The following is a 20,895-nucleotide window of genomic DNA, read 5'->3' as shown; positions in this document are numbered from 1 at the left end:
GACCGTATCAGACGATCGTCAGACTGAAGGTTTAACTTCGATTAAGAAGGGCTAAAGACCGCTTTGATATTGGAATCTGTTCGGTCAATTTTTCTTAATAAAGATTTAACAATGGATTATGACATGTGGGGGAATTCTGTAACAGTATGGCAATGTCATATTGGCATTGTCATTGGGATCAGGGTAAATTCGAAATCGAAACAACATTGAGAGCCAGTGAAAATTTACAACACTCAAAGTGTAAAATTTTTCATATGACATTTGTCATACTGTACAGAATTCCCCCACAGGTCATATTCGGTATTTAAATGTTCATTGGTTTCAACGGGTTTTCAGTAGGGGAATTCTGTATTTCGAAAATGGCGAAAATGCAATTCATTGAATTTTTAAAGAAATCCCTTTACTTGATTATTTTATGAAAATACAGTAAAGTCTTGGTTGATTTGTTTAACTAAATTTATTGTCATTTGAATTGCCAGAAATCTCAAATATGTGACTTCTGACAATACCACGTGAGCTGAAATAGCAATGTCACGGCTACAGAATCGTATTTTCGAAAAAGCTCTTCTAAGATTCGAACCCAATTTGTCATATGGCATTGCCAGTAGGGGAATTCTATAATTTTCGTGGCATTGTCACGCGTGAGTTCGAAATCTGACAATGCCATTCGAGCTTTTTTGTCATATCATATGAGTTCGAAGATGCCGAAAATGCAATTCATTGAATTTATAATGAAATCCCTTTACTTGATTATTTTATGGAAATACAGTACGTCTCGGTTGATTTGTTTAACTAAATTTATTGTCATTTGAATTGCCAGAAATCTCAATTATGTGACTTCTGACAATGCCACGTGAGCTGAAATAGCAATATCACGGCTACAGAATCGCATTTTCGAAAAAGCTCTTCTAAGATTCGAACCCAATTTGCCATATGGAATTGCCAGAGCGTTACAGAAATCCCCTCCAGGTCTGATACCCGTAGTTTTTTAGCATGTGCGCCCTGTGTGCGAGCTTTTAACAACGTCAAAACGCTATTCAATGACTTAGTATGAATTAAGTGTCCACCGCTGTCTTACCACTGAAAACCATCCTCAACCGATTTTTTTCTTTTTAATTTCATTTTTGTTAAAAATATTGCTGGGAAATTGCGTGAATGGTGGCGTTTGGGATATTATAGATTTATAAATGCGGAATTCCATCTATGAATTCCTTTTGTGTGGCTCTTTCCACATCACTGAAGAAGTGGCCATAAATTTTCTGACGATGATTTCCCTAGCTTTAATACATGGAAGTGCTTGTATCGAAAATCTCAATCTTTCGCCTCCCAATGTACACAAAGTGCTCCATTGCCGAAGACACGATGCAGAAGAAGCTTCTTCGTCTTTTGAAACCTCTAAAACTCCTTCTCTCGCACTTCTTTTATTGTTAACTCCGGGATGATATGGGGAGCTTGAAAAAGAGACGCGGCGGCTCCCAATGTTTCATGTCTTGCTGAGCACATTTCTCCACCTCGGGACTATGGTTCAGGTGAGAGAAGAGACCACAAGGTATAAAGAAGGTAGATATATTTTCTGCTACTTCGACTTCTTCCGTTTGCACACATTTTGCTTCTGCTGATCATGAAAATATGTAATCGCAAAAAGGAGTTTCCTTTCAAATAGATCGTAGACCCATCTTATGTGCCAATGTTTCTTAAAATCTATCGCGCCAATACGATTTTTCAATTGGACCTTTCATTTCCATTCCATACCTTTCTGCCTCTCCAATGCTCAGTGATTTATTGATGGTTTGCACATAGAAATTTTTGCTTATTTCTCCACCCTTTTCCCATTGAATTTTATATGCTACTTTTGACTTAGAATATTTTACTGGATGTACTTATAATGCATTATCCAATATTGCACCTTTTGCGAATGCTCAAGTAATTGAAGACGGAAAGATTTTCCACCTTTTATCTCTATACCCCGTTTGGTTGCAAAATAATACGGAACAAGAGACAGAAAAATTCATGTCAAGAAGTAATTATAAATGAACAAACGATTCCTTTACTTGGCCGTAAATCAGGAGAATAATTCTCGAAAAGGGGGTGTGGTATTGCGTAAAGCATACCTTTGGTGTGTATGAGAAGTTTAACAAAAGATATTGAGACACAAGATTCTTGTAAAATTGCCTCAACACTGCATGCGAAGATTAAGAAGAAAAAAAAAGTTGTGTTTCGAGACGTGAGGAATAATTTTATTATTCGAAATGTCGATAATTTTTCCTATATGATTTTCCTCTGTAATTTCTCACTAGCAATTTATTATCATTCATGCACAAATTGCAGAGTTATTATTCTGTGCATTTGTACAATTTTTATTTATTATTACTATTTGCATTAACATAGACAGATAGACAGAAACAGAAAAAAATATGCTCATAATCTTGTTTTATTTTTTTTTTAAAACAATAATATACAAAATTGGTTTAGATATCATGTTAATTGTTGGATAAAGAGAGTCAGAGTGAGATGGAGAGAAAGAGAACTAGTGATAAGATTGGTTTAGCTTATGAAAAATGTGATTCTTTCATTTATGATTCAATTTATTTCTAAAGAGCAATATGTCATCAAGATTGAATTAAGTTTTAAAGAACAGCGATTTGAATACCTTCTTGAAAATTTCTGGGGACTATATGGGAGTTCGAACCTAGAGATCTTGCATGATAGTTCGGGCACTGAGAAAAAAAAGAGGGTGCGATTAACATTTTTTCCTCATAACATTAACACTTTTTAGGTGTAAAAATATATCAACATTTTTTAATGTTAATTTTACACCTTTTTAAGGGTAAAATGGGTAAAATTAACATGAAAAAAAGATAACTTTAACCCCTAATACACCTAAAAAGGGTATTATTTACACCGATTTCGGATCAATACTGCAGGGTAAAAGTAACATTTTCGGAATGTTATTTTAACTTTTTCGGATTTCTCTCAGTGGGTGTTCTTCCACACTTCATCGAGGGGTAACACATTTCGAGGAACTCAAGCTAATCTAGTCAGGGAACTCGAGGAACTCAGGAAACCCGAGGCTCTCACTCGGAACTTTGGGAACTCAAGGATACCCGGTGAACCCTCGGGGACCTCACGGGGAACCTATATATTTTTTCAGGGACTCCAGGAAACTCACGGGAAATCCGGGGCACCCACGGGGAACTCGGTGAACTTACGGGGAACCCGGATAACTTATACATTTTTCAGGGAACTCTCGGGGTACCTATATATTTTCAGGGAACCCGGGGAACTTAAGGGGAACCCTTATATTTTTTTCGGGGTACTCACAGGGAACTCGGAGAAACCATACATTTTTTTGAGGAATCAGGAACTAGGGCTACTCTAATTCCTTACGAATAACCCCTTGCATTGCGTATTCTTATCACTAGTAATTTAAAAAAAAAATGTAAATATAATTGTATATTAGAAGAGAGAGGGCCTGCAACCTTTTTATAATTCTACTAAAATAATTCTTTTCAAATTAAAGTTGTTTTCTTTGAGTGTTTTGCTTTTTAGAAAAGTTTAAATCAAATTATTATTTTATTCAAATTAAGTTTTTCGATTTTGCAAGCTTAACTATGAATTACTTACTCCGATTGGGTATAAGTTTTTTTTTTTTGAAAAAATGTAACATAATTCCGAAATATAAATATTCAAAGGCGGATATATATATATAAGTTCTCCATAATTTTTCTCAATTTAATGAAATATACGTCTAAAACATCCCTTCCTTGCACAGTCATCAAATCTACAGTATACGGCTTAAATCCTAATTTTTTATTGTGCAATATCAATAGAAAAACCTTGACTTAGGATTGAATATAAAGTGCAAATGATCTATTCCTTTTTGAAAAATCACTTGAGTGGATTTGTTATTTGGAATTTGGAGATCTTTGGATACTGGGCTAAACCTCAAGTCTGAAGCTCTAATCATCTTCAAGAATCATCTAGAGCTAGATATTAGGGCTAACTTTGGAATACTGCACAATATGGAAATCCGGACAATTCAATCAGGCATATTCGATAATCTTGTAGATTTGCGTGTCTTTTCACCCCTGATTGTCGTAAGCTTTTCTTTAATTTTAGCACTTAAGGATGATCTTCACCGTGTAGACGTAGCAGATCGAGTCAGTGAAGACTATTCTCAAGTGCTAAAATTAAAGAAAAGCTTAAGAGAACTTTTAGTAGGCTTTTCAAAAAGCTTATATAAGCTTTTCCTAAGCTTTTCTTTAATTTTAGTACTCCATCGTCTTCATCGTCTAGACGTGGCAGATCGAATCGGTGAAGGCCATCCTCAAATGCTAAAATTAAAGAAAAGCTTCTAAAAGCAGGGGTGTGAATGCACCGCATCTACGGGAATGATTTAGTAATGGGAATAATATAAAATGATAGTCTGGTAGTCATCGTCTAGTGGTAGTCAAAATTCTTTTCTTTCCACGCAAGGTTAATTCTTCGATTTTTATTCTGTGCTGAACTTTCTTCCATCTCACGACTACCGGACTATCCCTTTAAATTAAACTTAACGTCAGTTCCCTATTCTTTATCTTACTGATTAAAAGGGGTAGTATATGTTATATAATTTGGAACCATATCTGGTTTGGAATTTTGAGATTTCCTCTCTGCTCCAGATGGACAAAAGAACAAAGTACTATGTATAGAAATATTGGTACTTCTTCGGGGTCTGCTTTCTTTTTGCTCATCTGAAATAGTGAAGTTCTGAATTACTTCATTTTACCCTATGCCATTCTAGAGTCCTTTCAAGATTATTGAAATAAGTTTTTTTGTCAAGTGTAAAGTAAGGCATTCAAACTCCTAATTGGTTCGTTCGAAATTGTGCGTATACTACCGAATTTCATATTGTACAATACCGTAGATGCGTGTGATTTTGCATCCTTACTTTTCTTTAAGTCTTTAGACCATCTTTAGGAGCCCATATTGTCTTTATGCCATACTTAAAGTGATAGAGTTTAATGAAAGCCTGTGGAAGCAGGGGTGAAACGGTATATCTCAAAACGGGATATACGATATATCTCAAAAACAATGAATTTACATGTTTAATTTAGGGCTACATAATTTAAAAAGCGAAACAAATTACCTAATTGAGAATTCGAGATATCAACGAAAAATTAAGAAAACAAGGTTTTAGTTAAAAACAAAGTTTTATAAGCGTACAACATTTGAAAATTATATATACTTTAGTTTCTAAGTATTGTATCTGATCTAAGTTGTGTGTTATCTTCAGTTCTTTCGGAGTTCGTTAGATGATTGTTTTCTTCTCAAAACGAAAAGGACTTGATTTTCAATTGGTATAGGTCTTCCTCAGTGGGTCAATTAAAATCTTTTAAATTATTCGAAATCGTCTTTCATTCCCTTAATACTACATGTGAGTGAAATGTATTTGTTGTGATCTATGAAACGAAACAGCCGCGTATTACCTATTCAGTAGATCAAGTCCGCTCTTGATCAGAACCAAGGAGATGTAGTTGTGTCCGAGAGTAGTTCTTCTGATTTTCTAGTCATTAAGCTTCCAGTTTCTCTTATTTAGGGAGAAGTGGGGCACCTTTGAATTGGGATATCTTTGAAATTACGCTCTTTTTTCCTATTTCTTAAGATACCCCATGTGCCCCTATGCATGCCCTAGGATGCATTATTCTATAATGCGTAACCCAGTTGACAGTTAAACCGATTGATAAACCAGTCAATCTCCATTCCTTTTCCCTTGATATTCCCACAGCTTTACCAATGAGTCTGACTGCCCTTACTCAGGATACTGATACCAATGACTCCATAAATGTCTCATTCAGAGTTGGGGATGTTCGAAATAATTACGCTGTGAATCCGTCTCTAATCGGAAATAGTCGATTAAATTGCAGGATGACAGAAGCTGTGATTATGAAAGAATCACAAAGTCGAGCTGTCGATTTCTTTATAAAGGTCTCATGGTAAATGCTCACCTTCTATCATATGACCGCATACATTTATTAACATTGGATTCGTGTGCGCCCGATGATGATGGGTGCTGCACTTCTGCAATGCAATTTAATGCCAGTGTTTTATAAAACTCGAAATTGTTAAGAGGCAACATGCATACACGCATTGTTGCTATATACCAGTGAAAAATTTTTCACTATATGTGTACACATATGTCAAGACACAAAAAAAAAGTATTATGAAGAAGTGGGAGGGGGTTTTTAATTAAAATTCTACATGCACACAAATCGATTTTCATTTTATAACGAAAATTTTCGTATTAAACTTCCATTGCAACTATTGCAACTGCCATACCTACCTATTTGATGTGAATAATACTTCTTTTTTTTTCTCTACTTTTTCCTACAAATGGGTGTGTATTTGTGACTTTTAGCATGAGAAAATACTTACTTTTCTGAAGGGCTAATCAGTAATAATCACAGCGATTATTAATATTAATAATTTTTGAAAATAAAAAAAAATTAAAGACATTTTCATTATCTTGTTTTTCAAATATTTATCTCTGACATTTGTAGTCTAATTTTAGGAAAATTTTGAAATTATTTAAAACAGACTTTTAAAAACAGAAATGAATGAGTAGGTTCCAACAACCAAGGACCGAAACGTTGGCCGAGAAAACTGATTGCAGAACAAGAAATTTAAGACCGATAGTCCAAATTAGACATTGAACATATGTATCTTAACGGTCGATCTTTAACATTGTAAGCCAAATAATATATTGATAGACGTACCTGTACCGAATTTTCTCAATAAATAAAAAATATCAATTGTTAGCAGATTTTAGATATTTTGTGTCATAAAATTTTCGACATTTTCGAGTTATTTTGTAGTATTTTTTTTTAAGTATATTTGACTTTTGACTGATGAGCGTTACGAGAGTTTGTTAACTTTGTGAATCTACCAAGCTTGCAGATTTAAATTAATACTTTACGTTTTTCTTCCAAACTTCTTTGATAGTTTCTCATATCATTGTTGCTTTTTGGCGCATTTTGTTTTGTTTTTTTTTAATTCTTCTTTTTTTGCAATTTGCTTAGCTGAAATGAGGCTTATTGAAAAGAAATATTATTCAAAATTACGTACAGTTGATGCAGGTGACTGTGGCTCTCGGGGGGTGACCTTACCCCTTGCTATTCAATATTTTCTTGAAATCTAGCACCTAACGATGATCTTTAGACTGTTTTTAAGTGGAAAGTCTCTATATCAGTGCGATCTACTATGTCCGATCGGTGAAGACCATCCTGGAGTGGTAAAATTAAAGTAAAGCTTATGAAAGCTTCTCGTAAGATCATGGTCTACACTGATCCTAACCATATCCAAACGGTGAAGACCATCCTTGATTGCTAAAATCAAAGAAAAGCTTACAGTAAAGCTTGTATAAGCTTTTAAAAAAGCTTTACAAACTTTAAAAGTTTTTGTAAGCTTTTCTTTAATTTTAGCACTTGAGAATAGTCTTCACTGATTCGATCTGCCACGTCTGGACGATGGAAATCATCCTTAAGTGCTAAAATTAAAGAAGAGCTTAAGAAAAGCTTTTAAAGGCTTTTTGAAAAGCCTTCTGAAAGTTTTCTTAAGATTTTCTTTAATTTAAAGAAAAGCTTAGGAAAAGCTTTTATAAGCTTTTACAAAACTTTTTATAAACCTTCGTAAGCTTTTTTTTTTAATTTTTGCACTTGAGGATGGCCTTCACCGATTCGATCTGCCACGTCTGGACGATGAAGATCATCCTTGAGTGCTAAAATTAAAGAAAATCTTAGGAAAAGCTTTTATAAACTTTTAGAAAAGCCTACTAAAAGTTTTCGTTTTCTTTTTTTTTTCTTTAATTTTAGCACTTGAGGATGGTCTTCACCGATTGAATCTGCCACGTCTGAACGATGAAGATCATCCTTGAGTACTAAAATTAAAGAAAAGCTTTTATAAGCTTTTCGAAAAGCCTACTAAGTTTTCGTAAGCTTCTTTTCTTTAATTTTAGAACTTGAAGATGGCCTTCACCGATTCAATCTACTATGTCTGATCAGTAAAGACCATCCTGAAGTGCTAAAATTGAAGTAAGGATTAGTAAAAGCAGGGGGCAATTTCGACTTGTTAGAATATAAGTCGAATAAGTCGGTTTTTTCGCTTTTCAGGTACTCCTCGACATGATCTACGATCTCTGTGAATATTATACAGGAAAGTTTATTATTCTCGAAGTTATAGGGGTTTCAAATTTAATAGATCCTATTCTCAGCATGTAAAATCTCAACTTGAAATAGCTATCCTATGGCCATTTGCGAATTATTCGTTTTATCCGCATCTACGGTACTTTAAAGTTTTTCTTCAGCACAAGAGCTAAAATATTTTAGCAAGGGGTGAATAAGTGGTCTTCAGAATGCATCATGAGCGGCGATCGGCAAGATTGTGCCGATATCGAGCTAAAAATCGAAAGTTCGGCATTATTTTGCTAAGAAATCAAAAGATCGGCACAATTTTAGAGAAGCATCGGTTGATTTAAATGAAATATAGAATACGTTTAAACTCGTATAACAACATAAATTTCCTACAAACAATAATATGACTGCAATTATGTCTAGAAGACCCTACAGTAGAGCCCCGCTGTAGGCCATCGCTCTATAGTCCACAATTTATCGACCGTTGATTTCAAAACACTGATTTTAAGTTAGGTTATGTTTTTTAGTATGCAACATGCAATGTTGTCATAATTATTTTAATATTTTTGGCAAACTTAATTGAGTAGTTGTGATAATTGTGATCCATAATGAAGAGAGCGAGGACAAGTACCACAATCGCAAAGAAAGTGGAAGCCGTCGAGCAATTTCAATACTAAAAGTCGTTGATAATTTAAAAAAAAATTACATGGACTATAGTGAGATCCAAGTGTCAAATCTGGAACAAAATATGTACTACAGCGAGACTCTACTGTAATCTTGTAGACTTACTCGGCAGACCGGCACGAGATCGACAAAATTCGTGCGAAATCAGCAAATCGGCACAATTTTTACAAAAGATCGGCACTCGAGTGATCAATGTTCTCTACTGTTTTGCACTGGAGCTTAGTCGCCAACGGTAATGCCCTAGACACACTTGCGACTTAATCCGGCAGACGGATTAGTCAGAATCTTGTGGAAATGTAATTTGACTATTATTTTGATTATAATTACATGAAGCTGTCTTTCGGCTTATGTCATAAGTGTGTCTAGGGTATAAGACAGCGGTGGACGCTAATACAATTTTCCTTAGAATTTGGGCACTATACCTGTTTCTTTTTTAAAAATATTTTTTAAGGGAAAATGAAAGTATAAAGCATTAGTGATAGGTGTAATTGAGCTTCTAATTGTCTACTTGTAATTACTTATCGTTTTGCTGCGGAACCATAAGACGGCAATGGACGATAGTATCACCACATTATTTTTTTCTAAATTCCTTTATTTAAAGTAATCATAAACCCCTCAACACACGCAACTAAAAGATCAATTTGTTCAGTGACGCTGTTTTGTGTTAATTTTTCTTGTCTTTCAGTGTAGATGGAAAAGTTTCAATCATAGTTCATATGATGTAGGTGGAATTGTTAGTGTTTCCCTTTAACTCACACTTTTCACAAACTCTTGTCATATATTCACACAGAAAGTTAATTTATTGTTAGAAGAACATTTGCAGTTTGCAATCGAGAGCTTCTCGAATTGTTTGAGCGTGCAATATTGGTAGCGCGTATTATAAACTTTGTTGTATGCATTTCCATTTCCGATTTATGTCAAATCATGCAAAAACCAGGGGGTTGAATGCACAATCGGAAATGCATATTTTCCATAGGAGTTCACTTTTTCTCCCACACACCATCCCTTTGGCTTAAATCAGGTGGATTGAAATTAAATGCTATAGCACGTTATTTATTGAAGGACTTTTTTTTTTCTTGAAAGGGGTTAGGGTGGGATTTTGCTGTGATTTTGGCACAAGACTTGGATTTATTTACCAGATTTAGGCTTCGAATTAGAGTATCATTCTCAATAATTTTTATTATAAATGCGTATTTGTTTCTGCGTAATAAGCTTATCCTTAGGAACTTCATGGGTCAAAAGAGAAATGAATCAGAGAATTAATTTGAAGAGTGAAACAAATGACTTTGAGATGAGAAAAAAAGGAAAGAATATTATTTGGGGAAATCTCTTATTGTAATTTAGAGAGACTTTGGGTTTAGGAGAAAGAAAGATATTTTAATCGATTGTTGCCGCTCCGTTCGATACAGTAATTAGTTTGAATTTGTTTTTATCATATACAATTTCTTGTATAGCTATAAGTTACGGATGGAATACTCAAGAAATTCATTATATTTCTTTTTTTTATGTTTTACCTTAATCATTCTGATTTTTTTTATATTCTTCATCTCTCTCAATTCATACAATTTCATCTTTTGTGTATCTGTATGTGTCTTTTTTTCTCCTTCTTATTCCTTATAGATGTTGGTTGGCTATTGAAGAGGCAAAACTTTACAATAAATGTGGCTCATTAATTTTACATTTGTTTCTCCATTTATTTGTACAATTGGAATTGGTAAAAGGCCATAAATGATTAATGACTCGATTTAAATTTGTTACAATAATGCACCTTTATTTATAAACAAATTAGTCAAGAAAGAGATTTGTATTTTTCCCGGGTGTCTTGTGTATTACAATTCGTCATGCTCATTTGCCATCAAATGATGAGATCTAATGAATCTCTTTTTCTTATGCCTCTTCCTCCCATCCTCCTTACCCATTTTACTGTACTCGATCTCCACTGTCATAGGCATAGGGTCGAGATACCTTATTTGGCCGGGTCCAAAAAACACAAAATCTTGAAAGTAAAAATCCGGAAAGATTTAAAATTCCGAAAGTGCCAAAATCCCGGAAGCCAAAATCTTGAAAATCAAATTTTCGAGAACCAAAATTTCGAAATTCTTAATTCCGGAAGCCAAAATGCTGAAAACAAAAATCTTGAAAAGGTTAAAATTTCGAATGGGCCTGAACGCCAAAATCCGGAAAAGCTAATATCTTGAAAAATTCAAAATGCAGGGTGCTACATTCTCAGAAGTCAAAATACTGAAATCCAAAATCCCAAAAGAGCCAAAGTCCCATAAAATACAAAATATGGAAAGCCAAAATCTCGAACGTTACATCGCTCGAAACCAAAATCATGAAAGCCAAAATTTTGAAATTTGAAATACCGAAAGCACCAAAGTGCCTGAAGCCAAACTTCCTCTTATAATTCGGAAAGATCCAACCGAAAGCCAAAATCCCGAAAGCTAAAATCCCGAAAAATCTAAAATCTAGAACGCTACATCCCTGAAAACAAAATCCTGAAAGCCAAAATTTCGAAATCCAAAATACTGAAAGCGCCAAAATCTCGGAAGCCAAGTTAAAATTCGGAAGGATCCAAAATCCTGAAAGCCATAATCCCGAAAAGCTGATATTTTGTAAAAGCCACAATTCTGGGGGCTATATTCCCTAAAATAAATATACCCAAATCCAAAATCCTGAATGAGTCAAAATTTCGAAAGCCAAAATCCCGAAGGTTAAAATCCCAAAAGCCAAAATTCCGAAAAGCTGATATCTTGAAAAATCCAAAATCCTAAAAATTTCCGAAAGCCAAAATTCCAAATTCTAAAATCCCAAAAAGACCAAAATACCGAATGGGCCAAAACTTTGAAAACTTTTCAGGATTTTGACCATTCGAAATTTTGGCTTTTCGCTAGATTTTGGCTTATTCGGATTTTTAACGTTTAAGATTTTGGTTTTTCCAGGATTTTTGGATCTTTCGAAATTTTAGTTTTCCGAAATTTGGCTTTTCGCTATTTTGATGCATTCGGGATTTTGTGTTTTTGGTGTTCAGAATTTTCACGTTCGGGAATGTGGCTTTTAGGATTTTGAGGGGTCACATCGGGCACCCTTTATGACCACCTTAAGATCTTAAATTTGAGGACGGTGAGGAGGACTTAAATCCGTATAAAGATTGCATTCCAATCCCTAAAAAAAAGGATCTAATCTAATCTACTGAAGTAGAGAAAATTTTAACAGTTTTAGTGCTCGAATTTTGCCTAAACTTCAAAGCTCTACTACGAGATTCATACAGATCTAAGACAAAAGATGTATTTGATAGTATCTAGGCAATAGAATTCTCTACCAGAAGCATATAAGAGTTTGAAGAAAGTCCCACAAGATCTCCAGATATCTCAGTTTGAAGTTTGTAGAAGTTGTAGAATTATCGACTCTGTTATAGTGTATTTTAGCATGTTCCTAACTTAAAATTGGTTTAGAAAGCCTACAAATTTTGATCTGCTACCAAATAGAGGTTCCATCACCCTAAACTTAGCATTTGGAAAAAGATTTCAAATTGATTTTTAGCTTCAATCTCACCTCATCAGTCTTTAGATGTCTTTTTCCCAGAGTAAAAAAATATTCATCTTGGAATCTTCTCTAATTTCCTTTTCTTTTCCACTTGATTTGATGACTGAAGAGTCTGAATTTTGGAATTGATTATTATGTAACATGTGTTGAATTCTTCAGGTTGCACAGAACCATCAATGTGATTTTCTCTGGATTGTTTCTTTATACGTGTTCCTTGTTCTTTAAATGACTTCCACAATGCGTAGCAGAACAATTCGTCAAAGATTGTCATTATTTCAGAGGCAATCAATCAATGAATACTCATTATACAATTGTTCGGATATTCATGTGAACAAGGGGGATAACTGCGATTCTTTCAGACAACATCCGGGATTTTTACGGTTTATTGTATTTTTTAGTAGTATTGGATTTCCTGAGTAAAGTCGTTATAAAGGTATTTTTAAGCCACGCCCCTTTGAACAGGTACTGCAATTAAACATGATCGTTCAGTAATAATCTTCCTGATTTGAGAACTCTTTCCGGTTAAGGTTTATACTGTATCAATTCGAAGGTACATATATCACAGAGAACTCACCTAAGAACCCTTTAAAAGTTCGTAAAGTATCAAGAATACCGAAAATTCGAAGTGGAAGGACAGCTAGCGCTAAAAGCGGCGAATGTATGAAGGATTTTACTGAACAGAACCGATATTTTTTAACATTGAAAATCCAAAGGCATAGATCAGTCAAAATACTGGACTGACTAAGACAATCTTCTCTAAAGAAAAATAGGCCACGCCCCTTGTAAAATTTCAAACGAGAAAAACAAATATTTACCGAGTTTTACTGTAATAAATGCTTTTGTGAAGAGGAAATTGAGTTTGTTGAACTTCTGGAAAAGGTAAAGTCTACCCAACTACATATATGTATCATTCGTAGGCAAAGACTTTAATATTTCACAGCTGTCAAACTATGACAGTTGCAATACTTTTGAGCATTTTAGCCTGAAATAAAATAGAAAAAGATCAGTGAAACGCAAGCTCTTGTTGCGGATGTATCTGACTTTATTACAGCATCTACGACGTATGTTGCTTTATAAATCGGTCAGAAGGGGCGTAGTCTATTGGTAAGAGACTATTTAGCCCTGTTTACAATTCAAACAATTGAGAAATTTTTTTTGGAGATACTCCAACAGTTCTCTGTTAAACGAAGGAAATTTCAACATTAGACATTTGACAATTGACAGAACAAATACCGAAGTGGGCGTGCCCTAAATGTCTTTTGGGCGGAGCTTATTAAAAAGTCTTCTAGAACTTCCCTACAAAATATGAGAAAATTATTTAAGAAAAATACAGTAAATCGTAATTATGCCCAATACTTTGAAAACTTCTGAAAAAGTACAGTTTTTAATTTTTTTTCTTAATATATTTCTGTGTGTCGATGTTGTAAATGTGTCAATGTTTTAAGTTTTGTTTTTAACTGTTAAAGATTTAAAAAAAAAATTATTCTTTTCTCCTTGGCAAGAGAAATGAATATCCATGTTGAGAAGAAAATCTTTTCATATTTTTCTTTTTATTTAAAACCCCCAATAATTCATTCAACGAATGGTGGATCTTTTTTCTTTTTATTTCAGATGCTTGTCAGTCAAACCGCCAGAGAGGTAAACTGTCAATGTGAAATCCCAATTGAAAAGCTTTAAAAAAAATCAAATTTTTGAAGAAAAAAACTAAAATTCAAGCAGACGAAAAGAAAAAAGAAAGAGGGTTCCACCACCCTCAAGATCCATTTCTCAAAATCCAAGAAAAAAAGAAAATCTCTCTAAAGCCATTAGGCAGGATAAAAAAAAGAAAAGTTGGGAAAAGCAGAAAATGCAAAGAGATTGTGGGATTTCTCGGGCGGTCCATCGGCTCAGCTAGAACGTGTCCAGGATGAAAGGAGCTCAACACCTGGGGTGTAGTCGGCGAGGATACATCTCCAATTAATTGACTACACGATTCGACGCACCGTGATGATCTCTGCCACCGATGGTGCCACGTGTGTCATCGAGCAGCGTTCAATTCTTTTTATTTATTTTAATTTTCCTCATAAAAAAAAGAAATGGTAAAATTTTGCTGAAGAATTTGACATGATCTGTGGAAGATACAAAAATGCCCCAAGTAATGGATGTCGGAGAAATGATACGTGTGTGTCATATTGATCGTAAGATGCAATTAATTTCGAGAGAGGGGTCCTTGCGGGCTACACCCCCGTGTCGACCCTTCCACTGGACTAAATGAGCGATGGAATTTTCACATGAAATGCTAAGTTAATCTTGTTTTTATTTTCTTTTTTCTTCTTTTTTCTTACACTTTGAGCCTTATTCTTTTATTTGACGAAGAGGTTATGTTCGATCTTGCCTTAATTTTAGGTTATGTTGGATATTAGACCCAATTAGACCTATCGTATATTGTCTAGAGATCCTATGGGTGCTACATTGAGATTATATCCCATGTTGGTATTATTATAGAAGCCCAAAATGATGTTTATTTGAGGTTATGTTTGTTGTATCGGAACATATTTGTTACAAGTCGAGAGTGTCTTCATATCTGTGCATCGGGTGGGACTCGAACTCACAACTGTGAGTCAAGCTAGGGATCTATCCGCTTAAAGCCAACGGTATTGACTATTGCGACTATTTGAGGTTATGTTGGTTATTTGGCAAGGGTTAGCATACCCAAAGGTTCAGGTTATTTTAGGTCTTTTAGGTACTTTGCCAAGTTTAGAGCAGTAAGAGAATGTTAATTATTCAGGTGTTGCCCCGAGTATAAGAAGGTCCGATTATGTTTATTTGAGGTTATGTCAGTTATTTGGTAAAGTCTGGCACACATAGAAGTTGAGGTTAAGCTAAGTGTTCGGCTAAGATTAAAGACGTTTGAATGTTATTGTGTTTCGGTATGATCAAGTATAAGAGGGTATAATTTTGTTTGTTTGAGGTTATGTTGAGTGCTTTCCCTGGTCTGAAAGAGTCAGTAAAAACCAAAATGTTTCATATTCATCCAGGTTTTGTAAATAATTTGACGCTTGAAGTTTAAAATGAAAGAACTTGACGCATGTTATCCAGAAACTTAAATTTAATTATTAATCCCAGTAAATTTAGTAAATTCTAACCTCAAACTTAGGCACTCAATAGGTCAAGTGGTAGAGTACTCGCTCTATGATGCAAGTGTCCCGGGTTCGAATCTTCTTTATGTCACCAGAAATTTTTCTGGCGTTAAAGGTGTTCGAATTTCGAATTGCATCCAGTGAGCTTCACTGCGCTTGATTCCACGGGGCATAGGAAAGTTCCGAATTCCCCTTGCGGGGGAAGGCTTAAGTTCCTCTATGGAACGTTGTGCCACCATTATTATTATTATTAACTTCAAAAACTATTTTTGATCAGAGAAAGTGGCTTAGAATCCGAGATTTGACTAGGTGATTTATATGACTTCCTTGTGTCTTAATTTAGTATGATTCTATCTTCATAACCTATTCTCTTAGGTTAGAATTCGTTAAAGTTATCAGATCTGAAAACTCAAAAAACTGCTTGAATTTCATTTTTCGTCTCAAGCTTAGTCGAATACTATTTCAAATTCTATTTTGTGTATTTTATATCTAGCATTTTTAATAGGAAAACTTTTTTAAGTTTATAATTTATTAGATTTCGTTAAGTTTCCAGACTTATAGTTTAATAACCTTTGTAATGAAAAACAGTCTTTACAAATCACTAGGAACTCATAATAAAAATCGCGTTCGAGAAAAACGGTATGCTTTTCTCTGCACTTGGAATTCTAACTAAAGAAGATTTTTCTAGGTTAAGTGTGGTTAAATTTCTCTTCTTACAATTCAATTCAGTTTGAAACGCACAAAAGAGCTTTATACTGAGGAAAATTCAGGATTAATGGTGATTTCCAATCTATATTTGCTTATAAGGTGTATTTTATTTTAACCCCACAAACTTTATAGGTTAGAATTCGTTAAGTTTTTAAACTTACGATTTATTTCACTTTATAATAATAAAAAACCTTCGCAAATTTCTAGAACCAAAATATTAAAAAAAAATCATTCTTTGCATTCTAAGTGATTGTAATTCTAACCTGAAAAACTGTTTAGAGGTTACACCTGGTTCTAGTTTGTAAGCCACAATTGTACGAATCTTCTCAAAAACCTTTAACGTTTAGTGTTCGTTAAGTTTCTTCTCTTATGATGTTTGAATTCACTTTCGATTACAAAAACTCTTGGCAAATTTTTTAGGAAATAATATCAATAACTCTTGTGGGCAAGCACGTTTTTGCGTTTTACGCGGTTACAATTTTAACCTCAGAAATTTTTGTAAGTTAGGATTCGTTAAGTTTTCTTTATCAGGATTTCTTGCATTTAGAAATGCAAAAACGTTATTATTCTGTTGAAGAAACTGATTTGGAGTAATATCCCAGATCAATCATGAAAGTTATTCTTTTGCAATGTATGTTTTTTCTTAAGATCTGCCGAACATAACCTTGAATTTTTAAATAACTTTTTCGTTAAGTGACAGATAAAGGCTCTCTATACATAAAACTTTTATTTTCTATTGTATAAAATTTTTATTTCTGGCATTCACTGCAATGATGATTTTCTTTTCAGTATTTCGAACATCTCTTAATTTAATTATCTCATCTCTAGTTTTTTTTAAACTGTTTATTGAGTTCTCTTCTCAATAACTTTCGATATACATCAATGTCTTAATGATTCCCTTGATTGATGATTGACACTTGTGGGAACGTTTTCATTCCCTTTATTACATTTTTTTTTGAATTTTATTTTTTTCTCGTCTTGAAGATCTTTTGCGAAATTCGCGTGAAAAAAGAAGTAGTAGGAATAAGTTTGAAATGTCAACACATCTCATGCACAGAACCCTCTCAAAAATTTCATTTTAGAACTCTGCCTGAATTTCCCAACTCCCAACACCAAATAGCTAAATTAATATGTTTTTTGATTAATGTGGAGAAAAGTCGGTTTTCAGCTTCATCACTGTTTCATGGAAATGTGTGTGTGTGTGTGTTTGTAAAATTATATTTTAATCGTGAATAGCACGATTGTAATTGAAAAGCGTATTTCTGTATGAAAGAAAATGAGCACATTTATTCAAATATTGACACAAACAATAATTACATTCGCGCAAATTGGGCATAATTTTCCATTCAGAGTCATTGAGCGTCATTTTTTGGGGAAATTTGGGGTGGCATTTTATGCTCTTTTGCTTCGGGGAATTAAATTCAATTTTAATAGATTTTATACATTGAAATTCAAATGACATTTTAAAGAAGAATTCAATTTTGCTTTAATAATGTTAGTTTAAGTTCACTAAAAATAAGTTTAACCACTTGTTTCTGACCACTAACTCCCAATTTTGTTTGATTTTGCCCTCACAATTTACTTCGTACACAGTAAAAAAAATTACAAGGATAATCATTGGTTTGCTTTTTTTACCACGATTATTCTTGTTAAGTTACACAAATTATGTATTTCAACAAAATGTGTAATCTGAAAATGTGTAATTTAAATTTTATGTAATTGTAAACTGTGTAATCAACTGGGAATGATTGCACAGTTTTGTATATTTTCTTACATATTTCGTGTAAAATTACACAGTTTTCAAACAAAAAGGTCTACAAATTACACAGTTTTCAGACAAAATGTGTACAAATTACACAAGTGTGTATTAGTACACACGATTACGTGTTTAATGTAAAATTTACAATGAAAATCATGGTAAAGCAGCCAAAAATTTTTTACTGTGTAACCACAATTTTCTCAGGATTAATTTAGTCTCATGATATCCAATACGGCTTAGAGTTTACACAAAGTTAGAATTTTTAAATTTTAGCAAATACTTGACACTGCACAGAAGGCACAGAAAAAATACTTCGTAAAATTGTTTGTAAATGTTTGTCAGTTCTTATTGGAGACTTACAAAACGCTTGTAAATCGTTGAACCCACTAAAAAGTTCATAAAAGTTTGTATTTTTTCACAAACATTGTTCGTAACATCACTTGACGAGCATTTTTTTATACATTTACAAACATTTATAAAATTTACATTTAAATTTACAAATTTTTATTTACAAACATTTATAGAAAAAATGCTCGTAAAATTTTGTCATTTGTTTGTAAATTTTTGTGAGATAAACAAAAATGTACGAACAAATACTGCTCATAACTTCATCAATTAACGTGCATTTTTTTTTCCTTTACAAACATTTTTTGTCTGACAAAACTTTACGGACAAATGACAAAATTTTATAAACATTTTTCTGTGTTTACAAACATTTAGGGTAAGTGTGCCAAATTCCGGCCAGCTTGCAATTTCGGCCACCTTTTTTGTTCCTCGAATTTCCATGAACTTTTAGATTTTACGTACTCTAGAAATTATACAATGAAAAAGAATAACAAAAAATGTAGCTTCGACAAACGAGATGACGTGAAAAAGATATTGGAAGAATTCCCGAAGGGCAAGGAACTATGAGAATGAAGGTGGCCGAAATAGGGAACCAAAGCTATGTCTACATTTTTATTCATTTTAAAATGTATTAAGAATGATTTTAGAGTAAATAAAGACGGTAAACTCTTTGCAAAGTTCCAAGCAACACTCTTACAAAAGAAAGAATTAAAAAAATCAATTTGTATTTAAAATATTCCATTTCAAACTTGAGACTTTGACGCTTGCATGCAACTATGCCGAAATTTGGCACACTTACCCTATAAATTTTTTTTTTTGCAAAAAGACAAAGAAAAACTCTTGAAGTGATCATATTATGAACAACGTTTGTGAAAAAGTATGAACTTTTACGAAATTTTTTCTGGGCTATACGACTTACGAGAAGTCCGTAAGGGCCTCGACAGACCTGAGGATTTGCCGAGAGACGGCTTAGCGTAATTATGTTCGACATAATGGTTAAAGTTCATTTCCATAATTTTCCACTAAGTCATCTCTCAGTTTAAGTCGTACATATATTTACGAATAATTTTGTAAATGTTTTTGTTTAGTGTGAAAATAAAAGGTGCATAATTGATTTTTTTAAACTTTTTTTTTTAATTTATTGCAATTTTATTTCTCAATATTTTATTTAATATTCATTTTAATTAAAAATTATATTTTACATGAAAGAGAAAGACTCTGATGCTTTGCACACACTCTGACTTCGAACAATTCATATTTTTCTTAGTTGAGGCGGTCTAGGTGAACATTTCGTGCGAACATACTTATAACCTAAAAAGATTGCGATTTTGAATTCTTGAAGGAAAAAGTTTTTATTACTTTAGAGGACCTATTTTTCAGCCGATTTGTTTAAATTTGGATTTTTTGGAAAGGTCTTGAAATTTCCAATCCGGTTGCATCGGTCATAATCGGTAATGATTCGGTAAAATACCCGTAAATGAGCGTTCTTTATAAAATATTCTTTTTTTTGTCTATCCGTAAATTTGTAACCGAACTAGAGGCCAAACGGTGAGAGATACAAATTTCCAGTCTTCAGTGACGCCCCTATTTTTATTTTTGAATAGCCGATTACCAAAAATAACTAACTGAAGGGAAAAGTTTTTATTACAGAGGGTCCATTTTTCAACCGATTTGGTTAAATTTGGATTTTTTGGAAAGGTCTTGAAATTTCCAATCCGGTTGCACCGGTCATAATCGGTAATGATTCGGTAAAGTACCCGTAAATGAGCTTTATTTATAACATATTCTTTTTTCTGCCCGTAAATTTGTAACCCAACTAAAGGCCAAACGGTAAGAGATACGAATTTTCGGTCTTCGATGACCCCCTATTTTTAATTTCGAATAGCCGATTCCCAAAAATAACTAACTGAACTTAGCTGAAGTTAGCTTGAATCTAGTTCGTAAACGTTTAGCAAATGACTCCTAGGAAATTTCACATGCTGAATACTCCCCCTATCACCCCTAAGAAGTATTTCTCTCTGAACATTTGCCTTTTCAGAGTGATTTAAAGTGCAAAGTCCTCTGTTTTTAATGCATTATTATCATGCAAGAAACTAAGAATCATTTGTATATTTACGTGTAATTTTTTAACAACACTGGCCACCCCTTTTTTTCTGGGGTTAAATTCAAACTCCCAAAGTGAGTGCCGCCACTTAAACTGCTACTTGTTGAGCGCATTTTCCATTCACGAAACTCCCGGTTTTTCGGGGTAAAACTCCGAGGGGTTGGTGCTATATCTCGTCGTCGGAAAATTTCTGATGGATTCACTATGTGTGAGACACGTTGCCCCCATATTTTGAGGCTCTTTCTCTGCCTCTGAATATATGAATAAAGAGCTGGATAACACCCAAGGATTTAATGGTGTATCTACATTTCCGATGGGGCTGTTTTTTTCCAGCACCAGATTTTCATGTCCCAATTGGGAGAAATATATAGTCTTCCTGAGGGGGAATTTGTGGATGTGAAATAGGGACTATTGAGGTTCAGAAATATCTCATGTTCATCCCCCAATTGTCCGGATATTTGT

The 20,895-nt window shown here is 33.7% G+C and overlaps 1 protein-coding gene across 5 annotated transcripts in view; it reads left to right on the top strand.

Moving 5' to 3' along the window:
* Positions 1-20,895, top strand: part of LOC129806032 (dachshund homolog 2) — a 285,935-nt gene that overhangs the window by 33,852 nt on the left and 231,188 nt on the right. For 2 of the 5 annotated variants that reach the window (XM_055854339.1, XM_055854338.1), the window contains exon 2: positions 14,010-14,036. The exons of the other annotated variants lie outside the window; for them this stretch is intronic. In XM_055854339.1, the coding sequence (XP_055710314.1) occupies positions 14,010-14,036 (27 nt within the window). The remainder of the gene's footprint in view (positions 1-14,009; positions 14,037-20,895) is intronic. 5 annotated transcript variants of the gene reach the window in all.

This window comes from Phlebotomus papatasi, chromosome 3 (assembly GCF_024763615.1).
Source record: "Phlebotomus papatasi isolate M1 chromosome 3, Ppap_2.1, whole genome shotgun sequence".
Lineage (NCBI taxonomy): Eukaryota > Metazoa > Arthropoda > Insecta > Diptera > Psychodidae > Phlebotomus > Phlebotomus papatasi.
The sequence above is the reverse complement of the archived record's forward strand: the minus strand, read 5'-3'. Positions and strand labels throughout refer to the sequence as shown.